General features: G+C 33.2%; 1 protein-coding gene across 1 annotated transcript; it reads right to left on the bottom strand.

The window, feature by feature from the left end:
• Positions 1–1,914: 1,914 nt before the first annotated feature.
• LOC131039154 (cadmium/zinc-transporting ATPase HMA2) lies at positions 1,915–8,361 on the bottom strand. The gene is made up of 11 exons (XM_057971823.2): positions 8,124–8,361; positions 7,845–8,041; positions 7,485–7,742; positions 7,299–7,396; positions 6,964–7,219; positions 6,004–6,141; positions 5,572–5,896; positions 5,169–5,368; positions 4,947–5,077; positions 2,709–2,777; positions 1,915–2,612 (listed from the first exon to the last, which is right to left on the bottom strand). Exons 2-11 carry the CDS (start codon positions 8,038–8,040, stop codon positions 1,992–1,994), a joined length of 2,292 nt encoding a protein of 763 aa, XP_057827806.2. The 5' UTR covers position 8,041; positions 8,124–8,361; the 3' UTR covers positions 1,915–1,991.
• Positions 8,362–27,717: the final 19,356 nt, after the last annotated feature.

Here is a 27,717-nt window from a genome sequence, read left to right as displayed (position 1 = left end):
TAAATTTCCTTTGTTTCTAGTGTTTTCTTGGTGTTGGTTTTAAGTGGTGTGTGGGCGTAGGAACTTAATTATGGTAGGACCTTAAGCTATAAAATACTCTCAATTTCCTCATGAAAGTTATGCATGAAGCTAGACTTGATTGAAGGGTTGATTATCATCCTAAATCTAATGAATACTTTCCAAAAGAAAAAAATAATAATAAACATTTTTTCTCAATCCTTAATTAATATATTTATCTTTGAAAAAGAAAAAGAAAAAAATAATACATTTTTGAAAAAAAGAATAATATAATAGTCTGTGATACATATTTTATATTTCTAAAATAAAAAGATGACAATATGCATAAAAAAAAATCTATGCAATTTCTTTTACCATATTGTTATGTTATGCTTTTTCTAAGCCCACTCGCATGTTCTAAGAACTAAATAGACTCACAATACAACAAATCTAAACGAACAGGGAATATTGGATAAAGGATATTGAATGCACTCATTTCAATTTTATTATTTTTGAAGTGATAGAAAGTTGGGGATTTAAACTCAAACGCAACATTAATACATGCCCATTAGTGTATTGTAAGAACACAAGATGCAAGACCACACAACAGAAGCTTTTCAATCATCCTCACCATAAAAAACAAGCTAATATCAATTGGATAATTATTGACACAACCTATCTACATCAATCCAATCATAGCGACCTCTGGTCAAAAGTATAACTACAAATACTTCAACACAATATCCAACTCAGTGATGTCTAGACCAGAACATATCTAGAACACATTATTTAACAAAAATGACAACAAAGCATGCATCCGTAACACTTATAAATGTATCATGTCACGTATAATTTATATGTCCAATGTTAAGACCATAGAAGTACGACATGTTATTTATATTTGAAAATTACCTATTTTATTGAAACAATGTATAAATAATACAATCTCACCAAACTATTTTCTTTTAATGTGATATAAAGCATCTTTAGTCTTTCTTCTAATATTTTACTGTGTTTTATAAGTTTAAAAAACCTAAATCAGATATTGAGATTGACCATATAAATAATAATTTAAGTAAAAGAATTATAATTCAAAACAACATTGACATCAACATTTATTTTTTTAGATAGAATCTAGGTGAAATACTATTTCAAAATAAGGAAATTGTGCATGCAATCAAAAGAGAAATTGTGATGAATTTTTCTTAAGGGTTTCATGATTTTTAGTGTAGGTAGGAGCTACAAGCTCTTGCTTGCATGCTTGTACATGAATGTTTAGGTTGTGCTTTTTGTTTATATTTAATGTGTTTCTATCTAAGTTTTATTTTTTCTATAAATTTTCTTTGTTTCTATTGTTTTCTTGGTGTTGGTTTTAAGTGGTGTGTGGGCCTAGGAACTTAGTTATGGTAGGACCTTAAGCTATAAAATACTCTTAATTTCCTCATCAAAGTTATGCATGAAGCTAGACTTGATTGAAGGGTTGATCGTCATCCTAAATCTAATGAATACTTTCCAAAAAAGAAAAATAATAATAAACATTTTCTCTCAATCCTTAATTAATATATTTATCTTTAAAAAAGAAAAAGAAAAAATTAATACATTTTTAAAAAAAGAATAATATAATAATCTGTGATACATATTTTATATTTCTAAAATATAAAGATGACAATATGCATAAAAAAAAAATTCTATCCAATTTTTTTTATCATATTGTTATGTTATGCTTTTTCTAAGCCTACTCGCATGTTCTAAGAACTAAATAGACTCACAATACAAGATCTAAACGAACAGGGAATATTGGATAAAGGATATTGAATGCACTCATTTCAATTTTATTATTTTTGAAGTGATAGAAAGTTGGGGATTTGAACTCAAACGAAACATTAATACATGCCCATTATGTATTGGAAGCACACAAGATGTAAGACATAATATATTTATCCTCTAAATAAAGCAAAGATAAATCTTTCAATACTATTTATCATCAAAATCAATTAGCATTCCTTGTTGCATTGATTTTGTTCCAGCAATGGTGTTCTAACTTCAACAACAATCTCATCACTTTCTCCACTACGAATTTGATTCTTGCAACAACGACATCCACTCGACGTGTTTGCTGCAGGTAAATCATTCTTAGAAATTTGGTTTCTGCTATTTCTATCATCAGAAATTTGGTCTGTGCTATTTTCACTATCAAATTTCTGGGTACCCAAGAGAAGCATGCTATTGAATGTTACAACCAAGCAAGTTCCCATGTCTGCAACCACTGCCACCCACAACGGGGCATGTCCTGTGAAAGCAAGACCAAATATAGCAGCCTTTGCAATTATGGAGATAGCAACATTCAAGTATATTTTTTCTAGAGACTTTCTCCCCAGTTTGACTGCTTGGGCAATTTTCCTAATGTCATTGGACATGAGAGCTATGTCAGATGTTTCCATGGCGACAGCAGAACCTGCCACACCCATAGCTATTCCCACATCTGCTGCAGCCAAAGCTGGTGCGTCGTTAATTCCATCTCCCACCATTGCAGTAATGCCCTTCTCTTTTAGCTCTTCGATTATCTTTACCTTGTCTTCTGGGAGTAGCTGTGAATAGACTGTAATCTCACCCACCTGAATAGAAAGAAATGCAATGGTCAGATAAATTAAGGTTAACCCTATTGTAATCTTGAGGTCTAGTTTAATTTTCATGTTTTGGAATGTTGTTACCTGTCTTTGAATGATTTCAGCTGCAGCAGCGGTATCCCCGGTGAGCATAGACAATTGGATTCCTAAGTTCTGCCAAGATTAAAAGAATTCATTACTTCTTAGGGAATCAAAAATTTAAATGAATATGAAACTGAGGTTATCTTTCTTTATTTTATTTAAATATGATTTGGTTTAATGGTGAAATAGTGAATAATAATTTTTTACTGTAGTCAAAGTGAAAAGTTAAAAACTTTGTCCATCAAAATTGAGGTGAAAAGTTAAAAAGCTTTGTCCATCAAAATTGAGGTATAGTTGTAAGCATTTTGAAACACTCAACTCAAATATTAGATTTTATAATATATATTGGATGTAAATCATTTAAAATAAGTAGTATCTATATAAATATTATTATTTATTTAGTGTAATGGTGAAATGATCAATAAGCAATATTATATTATGTTTGACTTGTTTTGGTTTAGATTTTAATTATTCAAATATTAGATTTTATAATATATATTGGTGAAGACACTCCCATCTCCTTTTCGACTTTGACGTGCCAAGTTTCATTTAGAAGAATTACAGATTTGAGGCTTAAGCACCTCCTCCTTCACTCAAAGCCTCCCATCTGCTTCTCGGCTTTGATTCTGGGAAGTGGCCACTTGAACAGGGAGGAGTATCTGCAAGACAACACCAGCATCTCTTCCAAATTCATTGCCTCTCTGCTAGACCAAAAATTAGCGAAGCAAGCCGTATGGAGCTTCACCAAAGAGCTTTTTTCAGAGGAAATCCTTCAAGAATTCCAAGAAATTTTGAACAAGGCACTCCATGACTCAGGGGCCCCTCAACCAAGTGAGAGAATTTTGTTCAATGCTCATGGAGAACTCATCAAATATTACCCATTTCTATTGGACTCGAATGGGAAGGACCTAGATAGACACAGAGTTTTTGCTGGAGTTGGCCTAAGGTATCTCAAGTGGCGGTTCTTAGGGGAAGATCCGGAGGATTCGGGTAGAGAGGAGGACCTCATCCAATTTGCAAGACTCAATGGAATCCTGCCCCTAAAAGCTAATGATGAGGAGCTCCAAGCCGAACAAGAAGATACCGGGGTGGTGCTAGAAGAGGCCGTCGGGGGTCGGGTCATGGATGCGATTGCCCAATAGGTAGAGGCCGTGGGAGCGCGAGAATTGGATCGCCTCAATCCGAACCCCCAAGTGAAACTGCAAGCTAGGTTCCCCAATTTGGCCCTGTTAAAAATAATTACTTTTTTGACTACTTAATCTAAGACTTTGGTTATAGTTAATTTTAGCTACATATTTATGTTTAAAATCTTTGTATTGGCAGTTGAGAATCTGCCATCTAAACTCTTTATAGTTTTATTTGCCTAGACTGCATAATCTTGCTAGGTTTTGAAATTAGATACTTTGGTTACTCTGGTGCTTATGGTTTCTATTTGCTTGGAAACCCGTTTTTGGAATATGCTGAGAATGGTTTTTGGGGCAACACTACTCAGCCTTGTCAATACTGTAATTAATGCAAAATTAATATAAATCTTGGCTATGCCTTTACTGATCAAAATATATATATATATATATATATATAGAGGATGTAAATCATTTAAAATTAGTATCTATATAAATACTATTATTCATTTAGTTTAATGGTGAAATGATCAATAAGAAATATTATATTATGTTTGACTTTTTTTTGTTTAATTTTAGACAACTAGCTGGCGATCACAAGCGACTTGGGACAGGGAATTCTGCTGGATTTACTAATTCTATAAATTAGTGTTCTTATATCTTTTGAATTGATCTCTACTTGGGTGAGATTTTTTTTTTTTTAAATTCAGCAGGTCCAATGGCAAAGGTCAGTTTTCTTTTTAAAAGTATATATATATAAGTTAAATGGTACAACTAGTATGATTTTACTTCCATTTCTATTTATCAGTATCTGTTAATATTTCATACGAGTTTAATATTAGGTATGAGTTTTTTACAGTATGAAACAATATATTATTACTTTTAGTTTTGATTGAGTATTTTTTTATCATAATTTCTGATCAGTAATTCAATAATCTATCGTTAAGAAGAGAAGAAAAATTATTGATCTTCATCAAAAAGAAAGTGTAAGATCACTCTCCTCTGTCTGATGGTAGATCACTGTATATGACCTGAAACTGAATCATCGATTAAAACATACCAGCCAAAACCAAAAGCAATCGATCTATTAATATTAATATTAAATTAGAGGAAAAAATACCTTGAGATCTTTTACAGCTTCAGCTGCTTCAACGCGGACTTTATCAGCAACACTAAAGATTATTACAAGTCTCTCATTTACACCCATATATCCCACAGTTGGTCCTCGGGTATGCCATGAATTTGATACATCTGCAGTGACCCAGAATTATAAATTGTAATTGTGCATTCAGCTTTGCTGAAATACAGCCCAATAAATGAGATACAAGTCGGCAAAAAATACCTTGAACCCATTTTAGCCGAGTGGATAATCGAGCATTGCCGATATGAATTCTATGCTCATCAATAATACCGAAGATTCCTTCTCCTTCGAGCGACTGAAATTCTGTGACAGCTGCTGATGGTTCAATATTTTGTTCACGACAATAGGCTACAACAGCAGCTGACATTGGATGGCTTGATTTGGATTCAAGACTTGACATCCTGAACAGAAACTCCATTTCAAATCAAAACTAATAGAGAACTTGACTTTTTTTCTGTTGTTATTCATAGCACATAAATTTGAAGGATTTGATGAAACCTCATAACTGGGTAACATTAAACATCAAACGGTATAGTGATAGGATAGCTATCTATTAACTCTTTGATGAACTCTTTGATGTTTAAGTAGAAGAATTGAAACTTACCAGTGAAGTATCTTATGTCTGTCTATGCTGTCATCTAGGACATGCATGTCTACCACACTGAATTCTCCTTGTGTTAATGTTCCAGTTTTATCAAAAGCTATTGCTTCTAGCCTTCCCAAGGCTTCCAGATAGTTTCCACCTTTGATTAGGAGGCCCATTCTGGCAGCTTTTGCCAAACCACAAGCTGTAGCAACTGGAGTTGATATGACCAATGAGCAGGGACAAGCAGTCACCAGGAGCACCAAAGATAAGTACAGCCAATGGTGTTCATTTTGGCCATGAATGAGTGCTGCCGCTGATATTCCTGCAGCCATCAACACCACAGCTGCGGCCCATGCATTTTGAACCACCATTATTGCAATTAGACTCTGTTTTATGATTTTTGAAAAGCAAAGAATAGGCAGTACTGATTATAACACCAGATTGGCCTACCTGGTGTATAGTACTTTGCAAAATGTTGTACGAATTGATCTGTACGAGACCGTTGGTTCTGCGCATCTTCCACAAGTTTTATCATTCTCGACACTGCAGACTCTGATGCTAATGCCACAGTTTTTACGCTCAGGTAGCCTAAGAAATTCAGAATTAGATGAAAGACAGTGAGAGGTTGCCCCTTCTATTTTCAACAAATTTAAATTTCATAAACATACAAGTTTTCTTAATAATAGATCATTGAATATGTTTCGAAATATCAATGTGAAAATATACAATTAATTCAAAAACAATCTTTTGAATACTACATGAATTGTGAAAACTCAGGTCAAACATTACTCAAAATCTGTCACTACTGAAGGAATGAAAAACAACAAAATAACAGAAACTAATAGCTGAACGTATGCTACAGCATACAAAACTAAATCTTTATTGATTCATACTTAAATGCATTACAACTCCTATTTTGTTTATAGAGGATTCATCGATCCTTCGAGCTATTACATAGCAAATTCATGAGCGGTGGAAGTAGTAGTTCCACCGATTAAAAGATTAAACAGATAGCTCTGCATGCGTTGAAATAAAGAAGTCTCGGCTGCATGAAAGGGAAAAATGTGCATGAGGAGTTTAACGGTGGCCGACTGAGGGCTCACGATGGATCTGAAGGTTGAGTATAGCAAACTGCAGTAAACGGTGGCAGGGGAAATTATTCCTTCCAACAACTACCACAGGATGGAAATCAGCTTTAATGTCCTAAGTTTGTTCTATTGAAGCTTTTGGAGAAAACTGGGTGGCACTCTTTAATTTCTTATCAAAATGACAAAGACATTAAATGTGAAAATTGCAGGTTTTGGTGTATTTACCCTATACTCTTATTTTGGGTGGCATGCAGAGATTAACTCACACAAATTCGTTGTCGACAAACTATTCATTGAACTGGTAGAATGAAGAATGAATTACCTGTAAGATTCGTGGTACCGGCCCAGACATTTGCCCCGGATTCTTTCTCCACAGGCAGGGATTCCCCTGTTAAACTGCTTTCATCTACCGAGCTCCTCCCTGACATGACAGTCCCATCTATGGGTATAATCTCTCCTTCCCTCACAGCGATCACAGTGTTTATTTCCACATCCTGAACAGAGACTTTCTGGCCACTTTCTTCTATAACGGCTGTTTGGGGAACTAAGTTCATAACAGATCCTCTGGCTGCTCGCGCCTACCATTGACAAATGAATCATATGTAAAACCAATTCAATTTCACATAATCTCGATTATTGTTCAAAAGCCTTTCTCACCTTATCACTAGATCTAGACTCTAGCCACTCCGCCAGGGTGAACGTAAAAACAATAGAGCCGGCTTCTGATAATTCTCCCAAACCGATGGAACCGGCCACTGTTACAAACAAATGGAGGATAAACTTCCACCCATGTTTCAAATTAATGAGATTACCCAAATACCCTAAAAATGGAAATATACTGACCTGCAATAAACATAAGCACATTGATATCCAATACAAAACTCCGGAGAGCCGCAACGCTCTTCAGTACTATTGGTGGAAGGCCCACAGCTACGGCTCCTAAAGCCGCCCATTTTAAAGGGCTGTAGAAATACTTGAAGAAAGATATTCCAAGCAAAACACCAGAAGCCAGAGTGTAGGGACTGGGCCATTTTTCACCGCTTTTTATTTGCCCAGATACTTGAATGCTTGCATCTAGCCTTTCCTTGTTCAGAGCCTTAGCTGTTCAAAGCACCATGGAAACTATTAATTATGAGGGGTTTCACAAGATATCTATCTGATCAAACTGGTCATATGAAGATTAAAATTTTACTTCCTACCCACCTATCTGTGCTGAAGATATCAAACATGGGTTGTGCAGAACTGTTACTGTTTTCAAAGAAAGATTTAAAGACACCCGTTCTATTCCCTCCAGAGGATTCAGAAGTTTTTCGATGAGAGACACCTCAGCAGGGCAACATAAACCTAACACGTCGAAAGTAGTCTTCTGCAGATCAGGGTAATCTCCTCCGCCCTTCATCCTAAGAAAAACGGACAGAAGATAATATAGGTATGGTATTATGAAACAACAAGGGCTATGTATTCTGTGTGTGTTGCACTTACCCAGATTAGATATTCCAAAATTTTGTTTTAAACCTTGCACTCTGACCAAAGATTCTAGGCAGGACACTTGAAATTGTCCTGCTCCAGACAAACCTAGATTTAAGCTAAACAAACAGAAATATATGCATTTGCCCGCCCAATAATGAATAGTAAACGTTGATAGAGTTGCAAATTTTGCCAGCGCTGAAAGCCATAAATTAATAAGAAAACAGAGTCAAATCACCGACCATTTACGGCATCCATTTTGTCGTGAATTAGGTATTGGTGGTTGACATTCGGCCATTTCAAAATATCTCGAATTTTACAATGAATATATTCCGAAGCTAGTTTAGATGCATCTGATGGGTCCACACAATGACTCCCATTTATGTTACTCGAAACTAGAAGCGAAGACTGCAATGACACCTGTAATGACAAGAAATTGGATTTTTAAAGGTTTGAATTCCTCATAAGAAATGGTTTCGGGTATGTTATTTGTCATGTTTTTATTTTATGATGGATCAGAGAGTGTGATCTGAAACGTTGATGTGAAAACAATTTCGCACAACCTACTCTAGAAGCAACTATTCTTAAGAAATTGAATTTTTAAAGATGACTTATAATTCAAATTTTATTCACATCAGGTTAACTCACCGTATACCTAATTGTTTTGATTCTGGTTTATTAATTGCATAGGTAGGGAGAATATGCATTTTGGCATCAAAGGGACACTTCCCTTTCACATGAGTCCATACCTTTCATTTTTGGAGCTTAGTTTCTTGTGTGTATATATGGCTTAGTTTAGTATATATATGAAATCTATTTTCTTATATTAGTGTGCATGTGAAATTTGTTTCAAGTAAATGATTTTAACTATAAAAATCAAACAAAATCAATAACAAACAAATATTGAAATTAGACAAAAGAAGGTCAAACAAGCATATTAAACCTTTTGTAGTGTAGATTTTTGCATGACAATTGATTGGATGTGTGCTCACTAATGATTGTTGCATCATAACGATGCTTCAATGCAAAATGAGAGAGAGCGAGTGATAAAATGCCTAAGGGTTGGATATATAGATTTTGGATTAAAAAGGATAGAGGTTTTAGATTGCAAGATAAAGATCAAGGGTGGAAGATGAAATCATCCTCTCACCTCATTGGATGGTGCCAAGTGGCACCATAAGATGTGAAGAGAAAGAGTTAAGTATTTTAGAGGGACACATGAGAATTGGAAATTTTCATTTATAAAATGAGGAGTGTTGGATTGAAACAAAAGAATTAAAAATTCATTTTGGATACTTGATGAAACAAGACCCATGTGACATGGTAAACCATGTCACATGACAAGGGCCTATATACTTGATGTGATGGGGAGGGGGTTGATCATACTTAATTAATGATTAAGTGTTTGTAAATGATTAAAAAGAAAATTAAGATTAAATTAGGGATAATGAAAAGTAATGAAGGATTTGACACGTGATAGCAAATTAAATAAATAGAAGTTATTTAATTATTTTTGAAGAAAAGGGGATAGAAATAAAGGTAAATAACTAAATTAATTATTTACTTTAGGAGATAGGAAAAATAGAACAAAATAAGAAATATTAATTAAATAATAGGATATTGTTTAATTAATATAAATCATGGAGAATTAATGAAATAGATATAAATTGACCAAACACAAGTGGTCAATTTTGGGTGTCTACATTTTGCCCTTCTTTGAAATGATATTACAAAGTAGGATCATTTCAAAAAAGATAAAGACACAACTCTTATAAGAAGATGGTTAGATTAGAGAATATGTCTCAATCATTCAAAGGACTAACTAGGAGGAAAGATTATGAGCCCAAGGACGAGGATGAGGACGGGAAAATTCAAGAGAACATGAGTGTTCTCTTAAATGGATGGTATGATGCATGCACAATGTATGGATGATTATGGTAGAGGTTTTATGGATGTAGTGGCCTACGATGATGATGATGAAGATGATGATGATGATGATGATGATGATGATGAAAAGATGAAAATGATTAATAGATATAATAACAAGACTGTATTATGCAAGATGAAATTAGATGATAATGGAATGGATGAAAATGATAATGGCTAGAATAACAAATCTATATTATGTGAAATGAAAATAGATGATAATGAAATGGATGAAAATGATAATAGATAGACTAATAAGACTATATTAGGCTAGATGAAAATGATAATGAATAGGCTAACAAGTCTAGATTATGTAAGACAAAATGAGAAGATAATGCAATCATAAGGATGAATGAGATGCAAGAACAAAAAACAATGGAAGAAAAGTGGATTGGGATCAATAAAAAATGAGGGGTAGAAGAAGTGAAATGAGATTGAAACATGTAGGATAGATGGATAGGAGGATTTGAGAGATATGACAATTATTATGTAGTGAGAACTTAATTTGATATAGCATGAGTTAATACACACTAGGGTATGACGAACAAAGATAACTTCAAATTGCATGCATAAGATTGACTAATAAAACAAAAAGCTTACTCCAAAATCTCACAAAATCATAAGGAACTTTTGTGGGCACGATGGTAGAAAACCAAAAATAAATGGAATGCCCCAACATAACAAGAGATCACAAGGACCTAGGTGGAAACAATGTAGGACAAACCAAGAAGACAAAGCACATAAAAATCAAGACTATGCCTCTAGTTTCACTATTCAAATCACACCATGATATGATGGATTGTGGTGACCACGAGTAGTTAAGAATAGGAAGCTCAATATAAAGATGAAAAAAGGATCCAAAAGCACCAAAGAAATAACAAAGTATCTCAAGCACCTTTTACTATAAGGATGATGGATGGGGTTGATGTTGGTTGATGTGACAAAGGGTATATTATACAAAAGCTTGAGATTGATAGATATAACCTAGGATTCCCCTAGCAAGAGACAATCAAGATACCTAATACCCAAAGGGACAATTAGATTTTTTTGGAGTGCTAGATAGATAAGAACATGGAGTCTTGATGATACAACAACAATTGACATAAAGTGGGACCCAAGGACACATATGTACAAATGAACCTAGGCGATGATACAATATTGATGATATTTACAAGATGTACAAGATTTACAAGGGTTGGGGACTATGAATGATGATGGTACTATATCCTAGTTGATTGATGAATCAAATAAAAAACATGATTTTTACCTAGTCAAGATTGCTTTTTGTTCATGTCAGAAATGATATATCCTAAAACAACACAAGCATTAGGAAAGATACATCTTGATGATGATGATGATTGATTGTGATCAAGGCTTATAGAAAAGCTAGAAAAGACCAAGTATGTCATTGGGAAATTATTAGGAAAATGGTGTCTCAACCCTGTAATAATAAAAATTATAATGGTGTATTTAGAGTGCTAAAAAAATAAGTGTTTAACTGCATTTTGTATGTTGGATAAAGAATGCTCAATTTTTCCTACTAGTGCATTTTATGTGTTGTGAAAGTGCTTCTTGAATGCTTGATAGTTGATAAAGCCACATTTTATGTATAACTTATCATAGTAAATCTTGGTCATGGATATAATGGTGGATGTTTTGTGTGCTTTGTTTTTCCTAGAAGGCAACCCTATATTATAAGAGCATTATATTATGGATATTGTAGTGTGATATATTATCAAAGTCTGATAGTTGTTGAGTTACCTCTAGATCTCGATTGGTGATACTCCTATGAGAAGCTTTCTCTACAAGTGTATTGTAAAATTTTATTTATTTATAAATAATATATTGGGCATCTTTGGGAGTATGGGTTTTTTCTCCTAAAAGGGTTTTCTCCATGTAAATTAGTGTGTTGTGGTATGCACAGTGCTTATGTTTATTTTTGTTAAGTTTTTGTAACTATTGTAAAAATTCAACTAAAAGTTTTGCATTGCCCTCCTCTCAAGATTAGTGTCGGAAGATGTTTTTCTACTTAACTTCCTTATAGGTGGTATCAAATCCTTATCACCATTGGTTTCAACTATGGGTTGTTGGGTTTTTTTAACTAATCCAAATTTGAGTGGGAGCTTTTGTAGAAGATACTTTTTGAACTTGTTGCGGGAATTATTAGATAGTAAATTTGTCAAGGAGAATAGATGTGGAAAAAATTTCCAAAAGTAATTTTGTGATGTGGAATATAAAGATGGAGGATTTGTTGATAGATTGAGATATGTGGGATGTTGTTGATGCGAATGTCTAAAGACCTATAGATCTTACTATGGATGCTCGTTATGATGTTATGGACCATAAAGCCAAGGGTCTAATTAGATTGTGCTTGGCAGACTTTGTTCTAACCAATGTCCATGAAGAGACCTCTTTAAAGAATCTATTATTGAAAACGTGTTGTGTTGTCATAAATATCAAACTTGTCTGGTGCTTGTCATCAATGTTATAGTTAGTTGTGTGCATATATGTAGAGGTTGTAGCAGATGCTCAATTATTTTTCAATTGTGTGGATGTTGTAGATGGTTCAAAAATGGGTGTTCAGTTGTTGTTATGCTATTTGGTGATGATATTGAGTAAGCATGAGGTGTTTCTGAAAGGCTAGTGTAGTGAAAGTTTCAATATGTGGGAAAATAGTATTTATATGCAAGAAAGAGTATTTAATTTATCCTAGTGAAATAATATTGTGCATTCCTTTTATTTGTGAAGATTAAGGATTTTGATTCTAGATATAATGTTTATGATCTATGTATATTGCACTATCAAGTTATCAGGTCCTTTGTTTCTTAGATGGTAGAGTTGATTATTGTTGTTTTTTGCAGTGAGGCTATCTATCAAAACTGGTCTAGATAATGCTTGGTGGTTCTTGTATATGTGGATTCAAGTGTTGTGTCTTGGAGGACATGTCCATTTGGTTCATGTAATGTTCCAGTTCAATTTTGTAGCGCTAGTTTGATTAGAAAGTGAAATTATGTTGTTCTATGTTCAACGTGTTTCATTGTGTTGGCTTTTGGATAACTCATTTGCTTTATCTAATTTATATCATGCATTGGGTGTTGAGTTTGGATGTTTATATGGGTCTCACCATGGTGTGTGCAGATTCACATTATGTATCTTGCATTAGAGAATATTTTTGGGTCGACTGGTTGGCATGCTTTAGCAATCATTTACACATTTTTTTTGTTGACTTCAAATGGAGGATGTGTTAGTGTGTGTGGTTCATTGAAATTGATTTAGAATGATGTTTTATGATGTGTTTAGGTCCCCTTTATCTCCTAGAGTGGACCACATTACGTATTATTGGTTGAAGTGGCCTAATTTATGTAATATTGTATATTTTGTCTCTAGCCAACCTAGTTGAGAGTTTTAATGAATGATCTTGTATATATGGATGTGTGGTTGTATGAGTTGATGTATGGAATGCGTGTGAATTAATTTGAAGTGGATGTGAATAATGCACAAGCATATTTGGTGTAGTAAAAGTGTGAAAGCTAGTTTGTTAAGAGCTTTGATGATGATATCTTTAGTGTGATAGTGTTTTGAGACTATGGTCGATGTCAATTGTGTTTCTTGTAATATTGGTCAGTTGACATAGTTGTTCAATGATAATTTCATGATTAGGAGATCTTGTCCATTACAATTCATCTACTCTCTATACATGTCAAAATATAGTGTGTTAATTTTGGTAGTTTGTGTGGTCTTTTGTATCTTTCTCTAAGATAGTGGGTCTCAATAATGTAAATCCCTAGTATCTTGCCCTAAGGTTGTGTGCCTTAGTCTTGCAATTCCAATTAGGTGTTGTGAGCTCCTTGGACATAAGCCTAAAAAATTTTAATCAGTTATTCATATTGTGAGTTTGATTCTCACTATGGTTTCCCCTATTTAGGGTTTTCCATGTAAATTTGGCATTCATGTGCTCATTATGCTTTGTTCTTTCATGTTTCATAATTGTAGTAATAAGTTAATTATAGTTTGAAGTTTAATAAATTAGATGTAGAGTATTTTGAGGACCAAATTGATGCACCACCCACCTCCACTCTCATTTATGTGGTGTGTTCTATAATTATGGAATAAACTTGGTAAGATGTATCAAGCCAAATCTTTGTTGAAATAGATTTTCTTGATGAATAAATTGCATTCATTATGAATGAAAGAGGGTGGATGGATTAAAAACCACCTATAAGAATTCAATATGTTGGTGACTCAATTGGCATATGTTGATATCAAGATGGATGAGGAGGAGAAATGTCATATCTTGCTTTGTTCTTAGTTCTTTGCCTAGTTCATGGGATTCTCTTGTTATGGCTATTAGTAGTACTTCTATTATTTTGAAGTCTAAAGATGTGGTGGTTGCCTTTCTTGGTGAAGAGATGTAAAAGAAGGTATCCATCAGTTTGAAGGAAACCCTAACTATTTGTGGAATATCTAAGGAAAAAGGCAAGAAGAATCAAAAGTGTGATAAATACAAGTCCAAAGGGAGATCCAAATCTCCTAGAAAGAACAAATTCATTTGTTATAATTTTCATAAATCTGGACACTTCCGTAAGAATTGCAAAGAAGAAAAAGAAGAAATTTGATTCTGATTCTAAGGCTAAGAAGAAAGATGGTGATGCATTCATTATAGCTTTGGCCAGTCATGTAGGAAATGATGCATAGTGAATTGACTCAGGTGCATCTTTTCATATGACTTACAATAGAGATTGGTTTTTTAAATATAAATAATTTAAGGGGGGTAAGGTGTACTTGGGTGATAATTCTCATTTAGATATTATTCATCATGGTAAAGTTAGAATCAAATTCCCTATTGGTAGAATAAAAATGATTAGTGGTGTGTTCCATATCCCTAAACTAAAATAAAAAAATTTATCTATGAGAAAATTGGTAAATGTGGGTATGCGGGTAGTCTTTTCTAATGAGGGATGTAAACTAGTTAGAGGTGCTATGATGATTGCTAGACATGTCAGATTTGGCACATTGTATAAGCTAGAAGCATACAGTATTAGATGTAATAGAAATTCTATAAAAATAAAATCTATGGATACTTCGTTGGAAGATGTGAGGGTTTCACCTTCAGTACATGGACATGGATTTTGGGTACCTAAGGGTGCTCTTTATTTTGAAGAAAAGTTACTTGCAAAGAAGACTCTGTTTTGGCACCAGAATAGGTCTAAGGACCTTGAAAAATAAAAACCTTGTTGAAGGTTTGAATTATTATAATCTTATTTTAATTTTTGTGAGCATTGCATTTATGGAAAATAAAACCACATTCAGTTTTATGAGAGTTCTCATAAATCTCATGGTGTGTTTGACCCTATAAATGTTCCTTTGATTGGAAAATACATATAATATGTTTTATTTATTGATAATTTTCGATAAAGGACATGGTTATATTTTCTAAATAGTAAATCTAAAGTTTTTTGTTTGATTTAAATAATTTAAAGTGATGGTTGAGTTGCAAACTAGAAAGAAAAAAATATTTGAGGACTGATAAAGGTGGTTGATTTTTCTCTAATGATTTTGATAGATTCTATAAAGAGTATGGCACTAATAGATATAACACAACTCTGTATTCTCCATAACATAATGGAGTTGCACAAAGAATGAATAGGACACTGATGGAAAACACTATGAGTACACTAAGTGGTGTTGGTGTAGAATAAAAGTTCTGGATTGAAGTTGTTGCCACTGCTTCTTACTTGGTTAGTATATTTCCTACATTAGCTCTTGTTGATAAAAAACCAATGGAGGCGTGGTTGGCCATAAACCTTCATTGACACACCTTAGATTTTTTGGTTTCGAGGCATATGCACATGTTCCAAAGGAGAAGTGATCAAAGTTGGAGAACAAGACCATTGTAAAAGGTACCTTCATCGGATATAGTTGTGGTGTGAAAGGATAAAAACTTTGGAACCCTATTTCTCAAAAGGTAATACATAGTAGAAGTGTTATTTTTAGAGAAACTAAGCCTCCTTTTGTTACATTATAGTCAGAATAGATTAAATAGGAAGATGTGATTCAATGTCCTTCTATGTTTGGAAAAGTTTAATGGAGACCCCTAAATAGGAAAGAAGTTGAGCGGATCTCATTTAGCTCTAAATATTCAAAAGAGAAGAAAGAATCTCTAACTTGGCTTGTCTGAAAGTCTAAAAGACATAGACTACCTTGACTTAGGTACTCCCTCAAGTGATTAATTGAGATGTACTTTTCTTTGAATACTAATATGGATGAACCTAGATCTGTAGAAGAGGCATTACATATGAATGATACAAAATCTTGAAAAATTGCTATGGTTGTGTGTGCATGAAAATGTGAGTACTAAAATGATCAAAAATTATTTAACAATATAACTACACAATTATCAAGAAAAACACTAAAGATTGGATGATAAAAAGAAAGTTAATAAGACAATTAATGAGTGAGAAAATGCACACTTAATAGCTCCTTTTGTTGAGGATTCGTCCTTTGATTTTATTCTATATGTGCTTGATTGCTACGATTCCAAAAGTGCTTGAATATGAACCATGATTTTGAATATGCAAAATAAACTAAATTGGATCCAAATGAGAGTGATATGAGGTTGCACATGGTTTGATTATGCAAAAAAAAATTTGGCATTATGACGATATGGATGTATGAAAGTGGGTGATTTGTGAAGAAATGGGAGGGATTAAATATGTAATGATGGGGATGAGGGGGCCCTGAAAACTGGACACTTGTCCTCAAAGAAACAAGTGGATCAACCAAGGAAGTCAAGTGTCTCCAAGGAGGACAAATATCTTAGAGAGGAATGGCATGTGTCCCTGAGGACACATGTCTATTTGGGAGATAAGCACCCAAATAGTAGATTATTTTCCAAATATTGGAATTATTAGGAATGTGCACACACATGTGGGGGTGATGGGGGGCGGAGAGGGGGGATGGGGGAGGGGTAGAAAGGATAAGGTTGGTTTGAGGGGATAGGGTTAGGCTAGAAGAAGGGTTAGATGAGGGTTTAGATTAGGAGACATGTGGAGAAATGGGATTAATTAATTTAATTAATTAATTATATAATTTTAGGAAAAGGACAAAAGAATTAAATAATCAAATCATGTATTTGATTCATTTAATAGAAGAAGGTAGCTCATTTAATCAATTAAATGATTTATGGTTATCTAATAATTAATTAAAAGGGGATTGTACCATAATTAATAAAATTAATTAGCTAGAAGAAGGGAACACTAATTAATTAAATAATATGTAATTATTCAATTTAAAAACATTCGGGATAGCTAGATTCAATTAATTAAATGAATCAAATTTAGATGTCTACAAGATGAAGAAATTGCAACTTTGAAAAATAATGATACATGGGATCTTGTACCATTGCCTGAAGGACGAAAACTTGTTCATTGCAAATGGGTGTTCAAGAAAAAGATTAGTTCAGATGGAGGTATTGAGAAGTATAAAGTAAGTTTGGTTCCAAAAGGCTACTCTCAAGTTGAGGGTTTTTATTATGGTGAGATATTTTCTTTTCTTGCAAAAATGACATCTATTGGATTTTTTTTCTATTACCTCTGCTTATGATTTAGAGTTTGAGAAAATAGATGTGAAAATTTATTTCCTTCATGATGATTTTGAGGGTGGTATTTATATGACACAACCAAAGCACTGAGTTGTAAGAGGTAAAAGTAATTTGGTTTATAAATTGAAGAAATCTTTGGACAACCTCAAACAGAATCTTAGGATGTGGTACCATAAATTTGATACATATGTATTGTGTTTGTTACTTGACCATTCTAAATCATATCATTGTATTTATTATAAATATGATGGTGATAATTTCCTATAAATTGCATTATATGTTGATGATATGTTATTCATTGGTGAGTGGAAAGGTATGATTTTAGAACTAAAATCTTGACTTGATACTAAATTTGAAATGAAAGATCTTGGTTCAACTAAACACATTCTTGGGATGGAAATTAGAAGAGATAGAGTGAACAAAAATCTATGGCTAGGTCAGAGAAAGTATATGAATTCATTTTTATAGAGGTTTAACATGCAAGATTGTAGATCATTATGTGTTCCCTTTACAATTGAAATGAAATTATGAATTTCAAATTGTCCAACATCCTGATCAAAGATGGAAGACATGAGAAAATTACCTTACGAGAGTGTGGTTGTATGTTTAATGTATGCTATGGTCTACAATAGACCAGGAATTGCCCAAGCAGTGAGAGTTCTTTCCAAATATATGTCTAATCATAGTAGAGTTGATTGAGATCCAGTTAAAAGAGTCTTCAGATACTTGAAGAGTACCTCAAAATATTCTTTATGTTATCATGGTAATTTTATAGGAGACAAAATTTCTCTTGATATTCATGGTTATGTCGATTCAGACTAGGTAGTTGATGTTGATAGAAGAAGATCCACCAATGCTTATGTGTTCACTTTATTTGGTCATGGTGCATTTAGGTAGAGAAGTAACCAAAAGGATACATGGTTGTATTTTCCACCACTGAATTTGTGTATATGGTAGCTACTCATGCTTGTAAAGAATTCATTTGGCTTAAGAGACTGTGTTCAAATATTAAAATAAATCAAGTTGCAATGACAGTTTATTGTGACAGTCAAAATGTGGTTTTCCAAGCTAAGAACCCAACTTTTCATGTCAACACCAATCACATTGATGTCCAGTATCATTTCATCAGAGATATGATCGAGTATGGCAAGGTGAAGTTGGTTGGGGTAGAGACTTTGATGATATTACAAATTCTTTAACTAAGGTTGTGAGCATAGAGAAGTTCAAATGGTGTTCAAAGTCCATGGGCCTCTTGGCCCCTAGTGATTAAACAATGATATTAAAAATACTCCAATCAATTTTGCAAGGTATTCGACAAGTGGGGGATTTATTAGAAAAATGGTGTCTCAACCTTGCAATAATAAAATTTGTACTGGTGTGTTTAGAGTTTTTTAAAAACACAAGTATTTAAGTGCATTTTGTATGTTGAAAAACAAATGCTCAATTTTTCCTACTAGTGCATTATATGTGTTGTGGAAATGCTTCTAGAATGTTTGATATTTGATAAAGCCATATTTTATGTATAACTTATTAATGTAAATCTTGATTGTTTATCATTAGGTCATAGATCTAATGGCAGATATTTTGTGTGCTTTGTTTTCCCTAGAAGGCCACCTGATATTATAAGGGTGTTGTATTATAGTTCTTGTAGTGTAACGTATTATCAAAGTCTGGGAGCTGTTGAGTTACCTATAGATATTTATTGGTGATACTCCTTTGAGAAGCTTGCTCTGCAAGTGTATTATAATATGTTATTGATTCTTTAATAATATATTGGGCAGCTTTTGGAGTGTGGAGCTTTTTCTTCCTAAATAGTTTTCTCAACATAATTCATTGTGTTGTCGTATGAATGCTATTTATGTTTATTTTTGTTACGAAATTGTAATTTTGTTGTAAATATTTGTAAAACTTTTGCATTACCCTCCACTCAAGATTTGTGTAAAAATTTGTTTCCTTACTTAACTTCCTTACAAGTGGTATCAAAGTCCATTCACCTTTGGTTTAGTTGTCAATTTTTGGATTTTTGAACTAATCTGGATTTGCGTGGAACCTTTTCCAAAAGATACTTTTTAATCTTGTTATATAAATTTTTAGATGGAAAGTACGTCAAGGAGAATAGATGTGGAGAAATTTTTTGAAAATAATTTTGAGATGTGGAACTTGAAGATGGGGGGTCTACTAATAGATCAAGACTATGAGATGTCATTGATGCCAATGTATCAATACCTACAAATCCTATCATGGCTTCTCAATGTGATGTTATGAATTATAAATCCAAGGGTGTAAATAGATTGTGCTTAGAAGACTATGTTCTAATCGATGTTAATGAAAAGTCCTCTACAAAGAAGCTATTGAATAAGTTTTCTGAAATGCATCAAGCCAAATATTTATTGAATCAAACCTTCATGAGGAATAAAATGTATTCCTTGAGAATGGAAGAGGGTGGATGGATTACAAACCACTTGGAACTATTCAAGATATTGGTAGATTAATTGGAATCTATTGATGTCAATATGGATGCGGAGGAGAAATATCAAATCTTACTTTGTTCTTTGCCTAATTTGTGGTATTCTGTTGTTATGACTATTGGTAGTACTTCTATTGTTTTGAAGTTTGAATATGTGGTGGGTGTCTTGCTTGGTGAAGATATGTGAAGGAAGGTATCCATGAGTTTGAAGGAAACCCTAACTATTCATGGAAGACTTAAGGAAAAAGGTAAGAAGAATGAGAAGCATTATAAGTCCAAGTTTAGAGGGAGATCCAAATCTCTTGTAAAGTCCAGAGTCATTTGCTAGAATTTCCATAAATCTAGACACTTTCATAAAGATTGAAAAGAAGAAAAGAAAAAGAAAAAGAAGAAATTTGATTATGATTCTAAGTAGGAGAAGGAATATGGTGATGTGTTCATTGCAGCATTGGCCACTCTTGCAAATAACAATATAGGCTTAAGTGACTTGAGTGCATATTTTCATATGAATTCCAATAGAGAATGATTTTTTGAAATAAAGAATTTAATGGAGGTAAGGTTTACTTTGGTGATGATTTTTGTAAGACCCCCTCTAACCCTCACATAATAGAATAGGTATTGTGATATTGAACCTTCACACTAATGCAGATGATGTAAGTAATAAAGTAATAATCAGTGTAGATAGAGATGTTTGTTAGTTCTAGTAGTCACTATGATGATTAAGTTCCTACTAATATAATTAACTCATGAAGACAGCACGCTTATATTTTATGGATGATGGAAGGAAAAAGATGACATCACATCATTTGAAAAAGATGAGAATGCATGTGGTGTTAGAATTCCCTTCTAATGAATTTAAATTTTGGTTGCTTAAATGTATCTGAGGGTGCTTAGGTATCACATGCAAATATCTTGATTGTGCTTATTTGAAGATGGTCATTTAATGATACTATGGTAATTTTATAATGTGTAAAGTTGACTAACCATGTTGCTATGAAAAATGGGCTATGATCTAGGGTAATGCCTGTCACATGTAAAATTCATCTATTAAAAGTATCAATTAGAATTCAAAGGGAAATCAAGAATCCCTATATAATCAAAGAATTCCAACAAACAGACAATGAAATAACACAATCAAATCAAAATAGGAATTATAAAGCAATTCAATCAAAACTCCCTATTTTGTGAGTGCGTATAACTTTCATTTCCCTTCTCCTCTTCGTGGTATGATGGCTCTCAGATATTGCGCTGGCAACCTACAATTGACACAAAGATTCAAAGTTCGTGATTGTTGAAAAATGGAAATTGAATGCTCAATTTATAGATAATTGGAGAGGATTGATTGAAAGGTGGAACAGATTGATCAAGAGGTGGAACTCAGGTGAGCTCACATGAAAATTGATAGTTGAACTACTGATTTGGAGGTGGAACAGAATAGATTGAATTGATTAACTGAGTTAACTGATTGAGAAAAAGCTAACTGAAAGAAGAAAAAGAATGATTGGAGGAAATAAAGAGGATGACAAAGAAAACTTCATTTAGAAAAAAGCTAACTAAAAGATGGAAATGGAGATTGGAGAGATAAATGATTTAATTAATTGATTGATTGAACTAATTAATTTAGCATGTACTTGCACTTTGACTTAGATTTTCAATTTAATCTTTGCATGAGATTTAATTCAAATAATTGAATTTATTTTAAATTCAATTTAGTATTTGAATATATTTAGAACTTGACTTTGAAATGTAATTGAAATTAGAAGAAATTAGAAGAAATTAGAATTAGAAGAATTATTAGTTAATTAAATAATTTAAAGAAACTATTTAATTATTTTAGAAATGGACATTAATTAAATAATAAAGACTATTTAATTTAAATAATTAAATCTCAATTAATTAAATAATAAATATTTAATTAATATTTAGAAAAGGGTTAATGATTTAGTTGATTAGAGATAGAAATCGAAAATAGAATTTATTTAAATAATAAAGATTATTAAATTGGGGAATTAATCAGAATTAATTAAATAATAAATATTTAATTAACATTAGAAAATGATTAAAATGATTAAATGATGAAAGAATAGAACATAGAATAATTAGTAAGATGATGAGGAAATGTGAAATTAGAAGAATAAGATTAATTAACTTAATTAAAGAATTAAAGAATTATTTAATCAATTAGAGGAATAATTAGTACATGATTAATGAGATATTTTTAGGTGTCTACAATGCCTTCTCTGTCTATTTTCTTGATTATGTTCTTATGGATTTATGTTGGCTTATATGGCATGTTGCCTGTTAGAGGTAGGCATACTTAGTTGATTTATTATAGGTCACTCATGTATAATGGATTTATGTTTTAAGACTTGACTATGTTATGATGGTTTATATTTTATAGACCTTTTGATGATATTAAGGTTTATGAGTACATCTATGATGGCCTAGTGGTGTTGATATGATGAGGGTGATAATTATTAAGGTTTGATGTTTATGATGTTATATGATTCATGAGGACTTATGATGATGTTAGGGTTCTATATTCGTGTTCTCTTGGGGGTTGTATGTTAGATGATGTTGATAGTTTTGATACTTAATGTAAGTACATATCCAATAGCCAACAAGATGAGAGGGGGGGTGAATTATACAAACTTAATCTTCCATAAAAACATCAGATTCAACCTTGGTAACATATACTTCAATAATATAACCAAAATTGCTAAACATGCAAACTCAAAAGCATATAAACATCATAAACCTCATAACACCAGATTTAACGTGGAAATCCAAATAGGGAAAAACCACTATGGGATTTCAGACCCACTAAGAAATATACTCTTCTAGAGTATGCTCGATTAAAAGCAAATCCTGTTAAAGGTTACAAACACATTGCTAGATGTGACCCGGTTAAGGGATTTCCCTCAGATCTGTTAGGATCTTCACCTTGTTAGAAGTGACCTTGTTAAAGGATTTCAAACACTCAATCAGAATGTCACCTTGCTAGAGGGTTTTACAAATAAGACTATTAAGTCCACTCGGTTAAGAGATTTTTTGTCACTTTCACAAAATAACAGTAATAAAAATCTATTTGCAACTTCACATCTAAAATGCTAAAGCAAATTCTTATTTGCTCAATATAATCTAGACATAGAACTAATCTTGTCCATCTGCTAGGCTTCTATACTCTGTTATTCAAACAGGTCTTCAAGCTTATGTGCTCGGTAATCACTATGTAGCATCCCTGTGCATACATTTGCCCACATGCATTGTTTATCAATAGTTCCCTATTTATAAACAATTGGCTAACCACTTAATCTCCTTGATCACATTTCCCATGATCAATCATAGCCATAAGATCTTCAATCTTGTCCAGGTTCAATGTATCCTTCGATCTGAAAAATGTTTTACCCCACCTAGGAACTTGCATATATTTCTTGGAATTTGTGCTAGGGTATTGCGGTTCAATCTAAGCTGTAGATCTTCATGCTGATTTTCCTTTGCCATAGATTCATTAACAAACTTTATGCATGGCATACCAATCATCTAATCAGTTCCAACTCATCAGCTTCCTTCATTAAATAACGCATGTAACCATTTAATGTATACTGTTATAGCTCGATTACAACTTAGTGAATACTAAACTTCACTCGGTAGACATTCCGCCTTCATTAACTGATAGCGATAACCTTAGGGTTTACTGACTAGGTTCCTTAGGGTTTACCGACTAGGTTCTTTGCTTGATAACATAGTATAGTATTAACCTTACAATTTACAACATATGTATGATGTCAAAACATTCTAAAACATCATGATCTCATCATTGTCTGACTCGGTAATAGTTGCCCATTGAATACCTTATTCATCCCCTTATTCATCATAATCTTTCTGTGTCTTTTACCGACATCTTTATACTCTTCAAATCATACTTCTCAAGATATGGCAACATCATACTGAATTAGAAAATCAATTTCTTGACATCAATGACAAAATAATAATATCAAGGTAGTAAACATCCTTAATCAGTTATATCCATAATCATCAACAACCTTCTCAATATCCTTGTTGATATGCCAACAATCTTCCATTGTCTGTTATAATGCCAAATGCTAACAGATGTATCATGTTTATGGCATGCTAACATATGTATTGATGATTATATTTGAGGATTTATCATGATTACTAATGATATTTGTCATGTGTATGTATATGGATGATCTAAATTCAGTAATGAATTCATAACAATACAAGGTAAATAGAAACCTGCAAAGTATTGCTCAATAAAATGGACAATAGCAAGAACTTGAAAAGCCAGAGTTGTATGCATCAAAAGTCACATAATATTATCCAAAATTGAGTTTTAAACATCAACATAGAATTCCAATAGTCTCTGGAATCCAACAAATTTGAAAATGATGAGTCTATGCAAAATAAAACAACAAACGAATCACAAATTTTCAAAAATCTAGGAATTTAGATACCCCAACTTGCGGAGCCATAACTTTCAGCTCACAACTCAAAATTTGAAATGGCTTACACCATTAGAAAGGTATCGAAGAGAACTAATTTTAGTCCCAAGTAACACCATGACCTTCAAATTATCAAATTAAAGGACTGATGACACTTTCAACCCCAAATTATGCTTTAAAGACCTCCAAAAATGTGATTTACTAAAATGTAGAAAATACCGAAAAAATTAGATTTTCGTTATTTTTCAATTTTACCACCTTCAGCTTGTTCTAGATCATTCTTAGAAGCCTCTAGATCATGCCTCCCCCCTTGAAAGGAAATGGGCCCCATTGCACTAACATGTTGCAACAGATGAGGGAAGTGTGTAGCAGTTTGTTCACCAATAAACCACTTACCTTGGTGTGGATGCTTTCATACTCAAACAACACGATACAAAGGAACTTGTGTGCCATGAAGATTTTTCATGAGAACATCAATAATCTGATCACTATCTAATGGAGCGGTGGTCTCTGGGTTCAATTTTCTAGCATGAATTATATCAGCAACATTTTAAGTGTCTAGCAAAGGTGGAAAATATGGACAAAGTAATTCCACATTAAAAACAGGGTGAATCCCTAAAAATGATGGAATATTCAATTCAAAAGTATTCTCTCCAACCTACTTGAGGATAGTGTGTGGGTCATATCATAGAGGGCGGAGTTTCTTATGTGGCCCTTGAAGTCTTTCTTTTTGAAAATAAAGCCAAACCTTGTCACCCACCTGAAAATGATGTGGTGTGTGATGCTCATCATGGCATTGTTTGTATTTTTTGTTTGGTTGTTGCACTATCTCATGGACCTGTTACTGCAAATGATGAATTTTGTCAATAAATTTGGAAGCCTTGTCTACCTCCTTCTCTACATATGATGTTGTCTCATGTTCCTTAGCTAGAAGAGATACATTTAGTGGAGCTAGAGGTTGATATCCCAAACATACCTCAAAGGGAATATGTCTGGTCGTACCATGAATGGAACAATTGTAACTATGTTGCACATATGGAAGACTCTTATCCCAAGTGTGAGGATGATGAGATTGATACATACGGAGGATGTAGATAATCATGGGATTGACTACTTCTGTTTGCCCATTTGTCTGTGGGTGAAAGGTTGAGGACTTTGTGAGTTTTGTATCAATCATTGGCCAAAGTGTGGACCAAAATTTTCCAAAAAACCTATTATATCTATCTGAGATGATGCTTTGTGGTAACCCAAACATGGGTGAAGAATAGCTTGGCAGTGTCTTCTGCAGAAATTCCTCTCTTGTAGGCTACCATAATGGCCATCTTTGAAAATATATCCACCACTACATACACACAGTCATGACCATACTTAGTAGTGGGTAAACCAGACATGAAATCCATGGAAACAAACTACCAAGGTCTATCAGGAGTGGGAAGGGCCATATATAATCCAATCTTACGATTTGCAGGCTTGCAATTGCACATGCTACAAATAACTAAATATAAGAAGAAATGTCATATTTCATCTTGGGTCAAAAGAAATACCTTTGAAGCACAACATGGGTTTTGCTAATGTCAAAATGTCCTGCAGTGTGACTATAATGTGCATCTCATATCATCTTCTCCCTCTCTTTTGCAGGGACACATATATGGCCCATGTAGCAAAGGATGCCATTTTCTAGGTAAAAGTTAGAAATGTGCTTACCCTATGTCAGTTGAGTATAGACTTCAAAAAAATCATCATCAATAACATACATACTAGGCCAAGTTATTGTCTCATGTCTAGAAGAGTCCAATAATATGAGCAATGATGCAATTGGGGGTCTACTCAAACAATTTGCAACCTTGTTGTTGCTACCCTTTTGTAATGAATATTAATGTGAAATTTTTGCAAGTATGCTGAACATCTCGGATGTCTATCATTCTGCAAATTCCCTTGTGTCTACAAGAATTGCAAGGTTTTATGGTTTGTGTGAATGAAAGTCTCTTTCCCTAGAATGTAGTGCTTCTACTATTTGCAAGCCTGCACAATCGCATACATCTTGTCATATGTTGAATAACAACGGACTGTATTAGAAAATGTCTCATTATGATAGGCCACCGGATGACCATATTGCATGAGGACTACCCATAGAACATAACCAAATGCATTTGTCTCAATTTCAAAGGGTTGTTGTAGATCTAGAAGTGCCAAGACTGATGTCAAACATAATCTACTCTTCAATCCCTCAAAAGCTCGCTCTTGTGCCTCTGTCCAAACAAATTTTGCCTTAGACCCACCTCTAAGTACTTGAGTCATAGGCCATATCAAATGAGAGAACCCAAGCACAAATCTGTAGTAGAAATTTGCCAATCCCAAGAAGCTACGTAGCTCTATGATATCCATAGGAGAAGGTCAATCCTTAATAACTTGAATTTTTGCAGGATCTACATGAACACCCTTTTTTGTGTGTCAGTTTTGTTGGTTAACACATTTGTCACCTAACTCTATATTCTCATGCCCACAGAGATGGCAAATGCAACCATGGTTGAACCAGTCTAACAAACTATTAACTGATTGATTCTCTACTTATTTTACAAGGTGACAGCTACCTTCTAATTATTTTCAATGAATGAACAAACAACTCATATACTTTTAACCAGAAAGAAACTAAAGAAAGTGATTTTAACCAGAAAGCTTTGTAAAGGCAATACTAACTACTATTGTTTAGTATTTTTCAAATTTTCAAATACAAAGTCACTATGAAAATAGATAATATTTCACGGCAACTGAAAATTTCAAATCATCCACCACTTCACTATAAATTCACCAGTTGATATCCATTTCAAAGAACAAAAAAATATTCACGCACCATAATTCAAATATTATGAATATATGAAAGCCACCAGTAGTTCTTCTATATTAAAATAGCAGATAACCACATGCATAAAGTTTTTCTCTTGTGAGAAAAACAAAGTTTGCTCAAAAGATCCTAATCAAAAACAAAGTCCAGATATTTAAAATATGAAAGATAACAGTTTCTTGAAGAAAACCATTATCAAATATAGTCTTTAGGCCTCTCGGCCAATGATCAAGAAAAATAATTAAAACATTAAACAAGAAACCGTCACCACCTATTCAGCTTTTGGTTCACCATCCTCAACAATCTCC

The sequence above is a fragment of the Cryptomeria japonica genome, chromosome 10 (genome assembly GCF_030272615.1).
Source record: "Cryptomeria japonica chromosome 10, Sugi_1.0, whole genome shotgun sequence".
Taxonomy (NCBI): domain Eukaryota; kingdom Viridiplantae; phylum Streptophyta; class Pinopsida; order Cupressales; family Cupressaceae; genus Cryptomeria; species Cryptomeria japonica.
The sequence above is the reverse complement of the archived record's forward strand: the minus strand, read 5'-3'. Positions and strand labels throughout refer to the sequence as shown.

What these genes read in the sequence shown, in the direction of transcription:
- LOC131039154 (XM_057971823.2), bottom strand. Translation starts at nt 8,040, where the DNA reads ATGAAGGGCGGAGGAGATTACCCTGATCTGCAGAAGACTACTTTCGAC. An exon ending in TGTGCTTATGTTTATTGCAG is followed by an intron (nt 7,397 to 7,484) that starts GTCAGTATATTT and finishes TGTTTGTAACAG; the next exon opens with TGGCCGGTTCCATCGGTTTG. An exon ending in TCGGCTAAAATGGGTTCAAG is followed by an intron (nt 5,078 to 5,168) that starts GTATTTTTTGCC and finishes GGGTCACTGCAG; the next exon opens with ATGTATCAAATTCATGGCAT.